The 10,198-nt window shown below is 39.1% G+C and overlaps 1 protein-coding gene across 1 annotated transcript; it reads right to left on the reverse strand.

The window, feature by feature from the left end:
* Nucleotides 1-175: 175 nt before the first annotated feature.
* vcp (valosin containing protein) lies at nucleotides 176-9,919 on the reverse strand. The gene is made up of 17 exons (XM_085475280.1): nucleotides 9,760-9,919; nucleotides 7,865-7,976; nucleotides 7,583-7,755; nucleotides 7,358-7,500; nucleotides 7,109-7,239; nucleotides 6,879-7,010; nucleotides 6,199-6,301; nucleotides 5,868-6,001; nucleotides 5,414-5,549; nucleotides 4,320-4,432; nucleotides 3,754-3,918; nucleotides 3,381-3,503; nucleotides 3,066-3,278; nucleotides 2,609-2,917; nucleotides 2,012-2,167; nucleotides 1,745-1,899; nucleotides 176-779 (listed from the first exon to the last, which is right to left on the reverse strand). Exons 1-17 carry the CDS (start codon nucleotides 9,774-9,776, stop codon nucleotides 674-676), a joined length of 2,421 nt encoding a protein of 806 aa, XP_085331406.1. The 5' UTR covers nucleotides 9,777-9,919; the 3' UTR covers nucleotides 176-673.
* Nucleotides 9,920-10,198: the final 279 nt, after the last annotated feature.

Below are 10,198 nucleotides of genomic sequence, written 5' to 3' on the forward strand. Positions count from 1 at the left end.
CGTCTTTCTGCAAGATTTACATCTCTGTCAAACAGGCAGATAAATGGCAAATAATACCAGGTACCATAAATGCAGATGATTTAACCTCACTCTGATGAATCAAGTATCTGTTTAACTTAATTTTGTAATGCCTAATATACAAGCAATAAAAAAGCTTAATAGAAACTGACAACAGTTCTGTTTCGTGAGATTTTATTTTCCAACAACATAACCTTGACAAATTTGTAATACATTATATGCTACTGTTTATTTAAAAAAACAAAACAAAAAAAGGAAGTCATTAGCAATATGTTTGTGTTTTTTTTCTCTTTTCTTTCTAGCATAGAATTCCATCACTATAGTCATTCATGTTGGTTGTGATATACTGAGAATGAGGCCACTCAAACATCACCCCCCACCCCAGGAAAAAGAAATCCACAGTCAGTTTTTCCACCTTCCAATTCCAACATCCCCTTACCCCACCCACATCAAAGCCAGGGCAAACCAAGCAGCTACATGCTTTCTCCAAGGGGGGAAAAAAAAAGAAAAAAGAAAAAAAGAGGGGAAAAAAAACAAACCATACAAAAGAAAAAAAAGGAACACATGAAAGAAGCACAAAGTCCTAAAAATGTGGAATCTGGTGAGATTTGTACAGGTGTGATCCCAGTACTGACCACTGTGGGGCAGTGTATGTTTATCCATACAGGTCATCATCATTATCTTCATTGAACACTGGACCGGTGCCAGTTCCACCAGAACCATGGCTTGGACCACTGCCGCCTGCAGCACTGGAGGGAAACCTGAAAGGAAACATTTTTATTTATTCTTTATTCTTACATTCAGAGGAAACTTCTCCAGATATCCTTTAAATACACAGCTGGTTTCAGCTTTTGAGTGTATTAAAGAATCTACTCTATTCAAAATAGTCATATTACAGTTAGAGCTGGGCGATATAAGATTTTTTCATATCATGATATGAGCCACTAAAGCATTTAAGTTTCAAAATAGAACAAACAAAACAGACTACTAAATTGTCACTTAGAAACAAAATATTAATTCTAAAAATTAATCTTAGTTTATTTTACAGAAGAAGAGACAAAATTGACTAACTTATATAATATTGCTTTGGAAGTGCTGTCTGAGATAAATGTTTATGTCAACGGAGTTGGTAACAAGGATCCATTACCTTAATTAGCTGCTTGAATCCTTCATTTTCGACCGTGTTTATTGGTAGCATGTCTTTAGCAAGACAGTAAGCTGTGGCATTCGTTATGTTGCTATGTCTCTCAGCTTTTTTGTCATATGGTAAGACGCTGGAGAAAGCAGACTTAATTGACTGTTGCTGCTTCGCAGGGATTCCCCTGGTTGTTTTCGATGACGAATTAGCGCTTTCAGTCAGAGATTGAGCGTGCTCTAGTGGGTGACACTGCTTCAGTTGATAAAAAAGGTTTGTTGTATTTCCAGACTTTGTGGGAACATGCTTTTGGCGCAATTTACAGTGCGTGTTACTCTGTTTTTTGGTCAGACTTCAAATAGCCGAAATACCTCCACACTACGGAATTTCTCTGGCCTTTCCTTTCGACAATCTCTAGTTTCATTTTTCTATCGAGAAAAAGTTATTTCGCAATACATATTGTTCTATCGCCCAGCTCTAATTACAGTACAATCAATGAGAACTTAGAAGGAATAGCATCCACATTAATGGTTCTTTTCTGCAAAACTTAAAACTACAGGACTTTCAAAATTTAGTATGAAATGAAAGTACCTGAAGCTGCCAAAGCCACGGCTCTGCTGCAGTGTCTGAGCGAACATCTCGTATTTGCGAATGTCATTGTCACTGACGGAGCGGCGAGCAAATCGCATTGCCTCTTCAAAGTGGTCCTTCCTGATCTCCGGTACAGGATCATCCTCTTCTACCTCCTATGAAATCAACATTTTATACATGAGAGATCAGAGGCAGCAGCATTGCAATAGTTTGAAGATGCTCATCCTGATATGAAAAAGTGAACACGGAGATAAAACAAGTGCTGACCATAGCTGATGGGTTGGTCTGCCTCTCCCTCTCTCTGCGGATCTCGTTTTCAATGCTCTCCCTGATGGCCAGTTTACACGCCCGCTGGCAGATCTCTGTGAGATCAGCTCCAGAGAAGCCGTTGGTCATCTTAGCCAGGAAGTCCAAGTCCACATCCTATCAAACGGAGACAATGTCAAATTTTAACTTCTATTCAGTTACAATTAGTAAGTCACATTTTTTGTTAGCTACTTTTGGCTGCTCCCCTTGTCACAAGAGGGCCATCATATTGGGCATCTCTGCTGAGGTTTCATTTGGCAGTTTTTACACCAGATGCCACTCCTGATGAAACCTCAAAGGGGACATTTCTATTAATGTTCTAAATTGCTTGTAAGACCATTTCTTAACATCTATCATTGTTCTAATAAACAATCCTGAAGTAATTAGAAGCAAATTTTAAATTTTTAACAAAATGACAACATTTTACAGGAATTCAGCATCAACTGTTTGTATGCTACTTTATGCTACAGTAACTACACCAAGAAAAAAACAAACAAAAAAACAACACAAGAGTTAAGTGGGTATGTCAGTTGTGTGAGTAAGTAGCAGCTTTGTCACCTTGCTGATGGGACTCTTGCGGAGGTTGGCCTTCAGGATGCTGACCCTGCTCTTCTCGTCAGGCAGGGGGATGTAGATGAGCTGATCCAGACGGCCAGGTCTCAGGATGGCAGGGTCGATGATGTCTGGTCTGTTTGTGGCTCCAATGATAAAGACGTTTTTCTTGCTTGACATTCCATCCATCTCAGTCAGGATCTGGTTGATGACGCGGTCTGCGGCTCCACCGCCATCTCCCACGTTGCCACCACGGGCCTTGGCTATGGAGTCCAGCTCATCAAAGAAGAGAACGCATGGGGCTGCTTGACGAGCCTACATGTAGAAGATGAGCACACACATCAAATATACAAAGAAATCTGTCCTATCCAGCACCAAACTGTTAAATGTGACAACTCTGATTTAACAACATTCAAATTCTCTGACATCCAAATGCAACGACAGATATCCTACAAAGTCTCACCTTGTCGAAGATCTCTCTGACATTAGCCTCAGACTCTCCAAACCACATAGTGAGCAGCTCAGGTCCTTTGATAGATATGAAGTTTGCCTGGCACTCGTTGGCAATGGCTTTGGCCAACAGAGTCTTACCACATCCAGGGGGACCATAGAATAGCACACCCTTGGATGGGGTCATGCCAAACTTGAGGAACTTGTCTGGGTGCTCCACTGGGTACTAAATTAAGTACAAGTAAGGGGGGAAACAGTTAGAGACAACACTAAGCCTTCAGTTTACAATGTATCAGTTGTTTCAGACATTTCTAAATGAGGCTCATACCTGCACCAACTCTTGCAGCTCCCTCTTGACATCATCCAGACCACCAATATCCTCCCAGGTAATGTTGGGAACCTCAACAACAGTCTCTCTCAGGGCTGATGGGTTGCTCTGGCTCAGAGCCCACTGGATAACAGAGTTGATCGTGTTAGTATTGACGCCAAAAGGCAACTACTGGCTATGTGAATACCATCTTAGGCCGGAACTGCTGAAGACATCAGACATGCACTTTCTTGAACACAGAACCTGGCATAGCCCCTAATGAAATTTGCATCAATCCAACTCCAGACTCAGATACATAGTACTGTCCCTACCATGACAGCAACCCTGTATGTAACAGGAACCCCAGTTAACGAAGGAGTATCAGATTGCTTACCTTGAAGTCATCCATGGTGACAGCAAGAGAGTTCATGACTTCAGCATCAATGGTCTCATCCTCCAGGTCAATCAGGTCCATCTTCTTCCTAATGGCCTGCAGAGCAGCCTCAGAGCACAGAGCTGCCAGATCTGCACCCACATGCCCGTGAGTCTCATTGGCTACCTAAAATTGGAAACAGAGAGCTCAACACTTAGGAATTCTTCCCTAGGTTTCCAAGCAATGTGCCTTACATGTGACAAAGACCTCCATCTGTAGCTTTATGCAACTCAGCTACTTGATAATGGATGACTGTGTCACAAGGAACAATTATAATACACTGAATGCCAGGCCAAGTACAGTCACTAAGGTTAGCTTGGGAACTGAGTAATGTGAAAGTAGCTCTTCATTAGATAGTATAACAGCAGATTAACAATAGTTACATATAATTACTTAAAACATGTAGTACAATTTTACTTCTTAGTCTCAGGCAATAATAACCATATGGCTATACCCATCGTTCAAGGAATCCGTGTGTTGTATCTTTAAACCACACCAATTACAAGAAAGGAGTTATGTGTACAAACCTGTTCCAAGTCAACATCATCAGCCAGCTTCATGTTCTTGGTGTGAATCTGGAGAATCTCCAACCTTCCAGTAGCATCAGGGATACCAATGTCAACTTCCCTGTCAAAACGCCCTGAAAGTGACAAAGATTAAACCCAAGTATTAGTTTTAATGAGAAACCGTTACATGAATAAGATTATTAAAGTCCAAGAGTAAACTCAAAAGTAAAACTAGCTGTTTATTTAAATACAAACAAGAAAAATTGTTTTTTGCATTGGTGCATACACCATGTTTCAGGAATGTGGAAACATGGTGTGGGAATTCATGACTGATGTGTTTGCACAGTAACAACCCATCTTAACTTCCTGTTGAGCACATATTGCAGCTGATGCATCCCCCCATCATAGTTCACTGAACATTGTTAAAATAAATAAATAAAACATTTACACCCCATGTTTAGCGCCTCGCTAACAGAGAAGTACAACACTATCTGCTGATGTTACAGAAGTATTTTAGTATGAAGACCAGCATAAATCATTCCATTTAACAGCATTCATATTTGAATGTTCAGAAAACATCCATGTCTAACTCTTTGAAAAGCCTTTGTTAGGATGTTTCTGACAGCTTTGACAAACTGAAGTGCAGAGTTGTGAGAAAGTGACCCACAATTAAACTGCAGACCCCACAAAATCAACACACCAGCAGTTTTAAAACTGCAACGACAAGGTTTTAGGAGGCATTCAAACAGTACTCTTCATGTTATCTAAAAATCTAACAACTTCATGTGCACGAATCTGTTCAAGTAATGATTTAACTTGAAAAATTATATTTTAATTTGCCTGAAGAGAAGCTGTAACGAACATATTCTGACACTGCTGAATATTATGCAAAAATAAATACATAAATAAATGATTAAAGTCTTAAATTTAAGCCTAAATATTGTTTAAAATTACTCTTCACACAAATTTGTAGTGAAATGGTGAGATGTTATAAATTAAATTGCTGGTGTGTTGCTGACTTAACATTTTATGACAAACAGACACACACAAAGTGGATGTTTCTTTAGGTTTTGGCCCATAAAGTAAATTAAAGACATGCTTTAAATACAGTTTACCAAATCTCCTGAGAGCCGGATCAATGCTGTTGGGTCTGTTGGTGGCAGCCATGACAATGACATGAGCTCTCTGTTTCAGGCCATCCATAAGAGTCAGAAGCTGAGAAACAATGCGCCTCTCCACCTCTCCATGAGTCTATTTAAAATAAAAAAAAACAGGACATTTTAAATCCCATGTAGAAATTAGAGTGCTGACTGAATTAGAGTACTTAATCAGGTAGTCATCAATACGACAGAGTTTTGGTTCAGGTCGCAGCTGCTAGATTTTTAACACAGTAAAAAATAAACTTCAATAAATACATAAATAATTGCTAAACATTTTGTTTTCATTTCCAAGGTCTATAAACTTTTGCATTTATTTCACAAGAGTCACATAATAAAACTGACTGTGTGTGTGTGTGTGTGTGTGTGTGTGTGTATTTAGCCACCTATTCAGTTCCATGATCTTGCTTACCTTTTCTCTCTTTGGAGCAATTGCATCAAGCTCATCGATAAAGATGATGGCAGGAGCATTCTTTTCAGCTTCCTCAAAGGCCTTTCTCAGGTTACTCTCACTTTCTCCAGCCAGCTTACTCATGATCTCAGGGCCTAAGACACGGGCAAACAGTTTGAAAAGCAACCCCACCCATAGTATCAGCTACTGATAGGACTCTCATAAATACTCATTTAAATCAATCACAGACATTAAAAAACAAAAACAGCAAACCCTATCTAAATCCACTCCAGCATCAAACAGTCCTAACTAGGATTACGTAGGTATAGAAGAAATAAATTAACGTTCACACCATTAATCAGAAAGAAGAAAGCTCCCGTTTCATTGGCCACAGCTCTGGCAATCAAAGTTTTTCCAGTTCCAGGGGGTCCGTAAAGCAGAATTCCACGCGGTGGCTGTAAATAAGGGGGGTGAGGAATGAAATCAAATTTAAGACAAGATTTTTTTTCTCTTAAATTGAAAGTATTTTATGACTGATATAAAGGCGGCAGACTGAATCTCTTTGAACTTTGAACCTCTCGTCAACCATTACATGAAACAAACTGAAACTCAAACAAAATATAGAAAGCACTCTTACTATACTTTGATGAAATACTAGAAATGCATACTAGATATGATAAGCATAGCACAGCAGCCCAAAAAAAAGAACAAAAAATAAAACAAACAAACAGAAAAAAAAAACAACAACACACATACACACAGATGAAGAATACTCTAAAAGTCCGTGTCATTACCAGTAGGTATTTTCCACAGGTCATTCCTGCACAGGTATACTTTTACTGGAACAGATTAGGATCTCTAGGCTGTATAAATTGTTTAGCTGAGTGGGAAAATTGGCCTCATTTTTTTCCAAAAATACAGTTAAAATTCTTACTTTACAATTCTAGAAGAAAGCTAAACCAGATTTTCAATTTACATTTTTTTAAGTTAACTTAAAAAAAAGAAAGAAAGAAATAGCCCCAGCAGTCTCACCTTGACTCCTATGGCCTTAAACAGGGCTGGGTGCCTGAGTGGCAGTTCCACCATCTCTTTGATCTGAGCCAACTGCTTCCTTACTCCTCCAATGTCATCGTAGCCCACTTCATTCAGGGACTCTTCCTCATCCTGCATGTTCAAACACAAGCTGTTCACATTTTTGTGCAGTTGATTTTTTCCATTTCTTTTCGGTACAAGTTAAACCACACACAGTTGCTGCTACCTACCTCTCTCCGAATTGGCTCTCCCTCACAGTGAATGACAGTATCAGGAGCAACGATGCAGTAAGGGGATGGGTCAGTCTCTACCACCTTGAACTCCACAGCACGCATTCCTCCTCTGACCAGGAAAATGTCACCTTGACAAGGTAAAAGTTGAAAACATACAGTTTCAATAGAGTGGTAAGCTGGTGTACCCTGAAAGAGATAAAATATGCAAATAAAACCTCTGGTCTGACAAAAGAAACTGGTACTCACCTTTGCGGATTGGCCTGTAAGCCTCCAAGAAATATGGCTTCAGGTAGACCTCAAACAGGTTGCCAGTAATTCCTTCTACTGTGTCATCTATTGGAAGAACATGAATCCTCTTTCCATACTTCACATCAGGACATGGCTGAATGCTGAGGGAGATAATAGCCTTAAAAACACAAATTTTTCAAAAGTTGTTAAATTTTTTTTATAAAGTTGTGTGCTTTTACATACCTGATGACGTCACCCAGGCGGACCCTCAGATTGTTGCGGACCACCCTGTTCATGCGAACTTTTTCGTCAGAACAGGTGTCATCAGACAGCACAATACACACAGTCTCGCGCCTCTTCTTTCCTTTCATCAGCACTGTGTCTCCACGGAAGAGCTGCAGCTCATCCATTTTGGTCTTTAAACACATTAAACCATTATTTTGTGAATATCAGTGTTACTACCTTTCATGACAAATCAAAGTCTTGAACTTGTTAATAAAGCGATAAACCATTCCAACTATTTACCTGAGAGAGGGAGACCACGCTGTTGTCTTCATTGATGGATTCATCAACAATCAGTCTGTTGGGTCTGTTCTTCTGTTTCAGAATTGCAGTTGCAAGATCATCATTTTTGGATCTATGAGGAACGCAAAATAAAAAGGTCAAACACAATATTTCAGTACCTTTAAGGTCTCATGTGTAGTTTCCACCACTGAAGGAAAAAAAAGTGCTGACCAAGTCAAAATTTGAGGTTACCATCTCAAAATCTTGATTTTTTTCTGAGATAATCAATTGAAATGTTAACGACGCTCTGCCTGGCAATTTTTTTTCAAGCCCACGCATATTATATACATTACAATAAATAGAAAAGGAAAACTAGTAAATAAAAACAGTCAAATGTTATCATTACCATGTCATAGAACAAGTCAATTTTAAGTGTAGTAACATCATTAATAAAGTTGATGAAACTGGCTCAAAAATTACTGTGCACACTGTGAAACTTGTAACAGTTTCTGGCTTTGTCTTTGGGGAAATGCAAAGCACTTTTTTCTACCCTGTTTTGAAAGAAACTTTAATAATGGAGTCAATAATGTGAACTCCTTCAAAAGTTGCTTGTGCAACACTGTAAAAACCACACTGGCATGTCTAGTACTCAAATGGGAGTTCTTGTACAATAAAATTTTGGTACCTTGTGTTGTTACTGCAAATGCTTAAGTTGTGTACGTCAGTGTATTGTTTGTAGACTTTTATAATGACCCACAGAAATAAGTATTATAAATGTAATTTACAGGATGTGGCAGAAACCCCCATTTTATATTCCATGCCCATGTTTCTACATTAACTCTTGTAATTAAGCACTTATGACCAACTTTGAGGTATTCAGTGCAAACAGGTCGTTTACACAACTCGCCGATTGTGATTCAGTGCTACATACGGATAATTCACGCCATCATTCGTACATTCAAAATATTAAAATAAAATATATGGGTATAATATCACCAATATGATTCTGTAAAAGTCCGGGACAGTTTATATGGTTTCTCTTTCATGTTGTTAGCACGCTAACCGTAGCTTTTGCGCTAACACACTGGCGAGTAAGCGAGCCCAGATGACACAGCAAAAGAATTAGAAAAACTTTGTTAGCTAGGTCCTCCCTAAGCACTCATGCTACAAATGTAGCGTGAGTTTTCAGACGTTAGCTACCAACGTAATCGTGGGGTACATATTGCTTACATGTATTATTTCATTACTGTTCAGCTAACGGCAAATAGAATCCAACTAAACTGAGAGGCATTTGAAATGAGTGTCCAACACTGTTAGCCTGCTAGCTTGTTTGTACTGTGCAGCTATAGCTTTAAAGATAGCCATTTAGCTGCCTAGCGTTTTCTTTACTAAAGCCTTTAACAGGTAACATGGGTTTATGCCATTTACTGAGCTCATTTATATTCGCTGTAATGAAAATCTGATAACCAATCTAAAAACGGGCCATTCACCGGTGGGTAGGCCACTGTGTCGGTATGATGTGTGATGGTGGATGGCTGTGGCCTTGCCAGTGCTGCTAAGCTAATGTTAGCATTCAAACACGACAGCGATGACTGCGCTTTGTCACACAGCTGGCTAACGCTCAGCACCGTTAACCGGTCAACGACAACGGCCTGAATGACAACAGTTAGACAAATGTCAACAATCATAGGGAATTGTACAATTGTGAGAACTACACTGTTACGTTAACCAACGGACAAAAGTGCGGAGGATGAAGTGACTGACCCCATTAGCTACCCTGTTAGCAATGTATTAGCATTCCAGCTAACTTTAATAAACTAACGTATTTTAACTTACATTAGGTAATTAAAAGGGATTTGTTGGTCTTTTTTTTCGAAATAAACATTGTCTGAATACACTATGATAATTATACTCACTCCCCTCCCGAAGCCATGGTCGTCCAACCTGGATTACAATTAATAAATAAATTCTAGCTAAATGTTTAAGAAGCTTAACCGGTTCTCTGCTCAACCTTCTCTGTGATTTCACGCGAAAGAGCAGCGGTTTCCGTGCTTTCTTTACACTTATACCATGAACTGGATGCATCCTTCATTCTGATTGGCTAGCGGTTGTCTGTCAAACCCATCAACCAATCAAAAAATTGGAGTTTGTTGTTACCGAGTCTTTTGGACGAAGGTTTTTCTTCTTATTGGTCCTTCGACTGAATTCAGCCACCCAATTAACTTTCACCGCGTTGATATAGAATAATCACCAAAATATGAAATTGACTCTTTCTGTTGGTAACAGCAAATGTGTAAGATTAAATTTATGGAAGACAGATAACACATGTATACACACACTTTCAAGGTAAATAAT

The sequence above is a fragment of the Copadichromis virginalis genome, linkage group LG12 (genome assembly GCF_057382275.1).
Source record: "Copadichromis virginalis isolate Kocher_CV1m ecotype Utaka linkage group LG12, C_Virginalis_male_GT1.1, whole genome shotgun sequence".
Lineage (NCBI taxonomy): Eukaryota > Metazoa > Chordata > Actinopteri > Cichliformes > Cichlidae > Copadichromis > Copadichromis virginalis.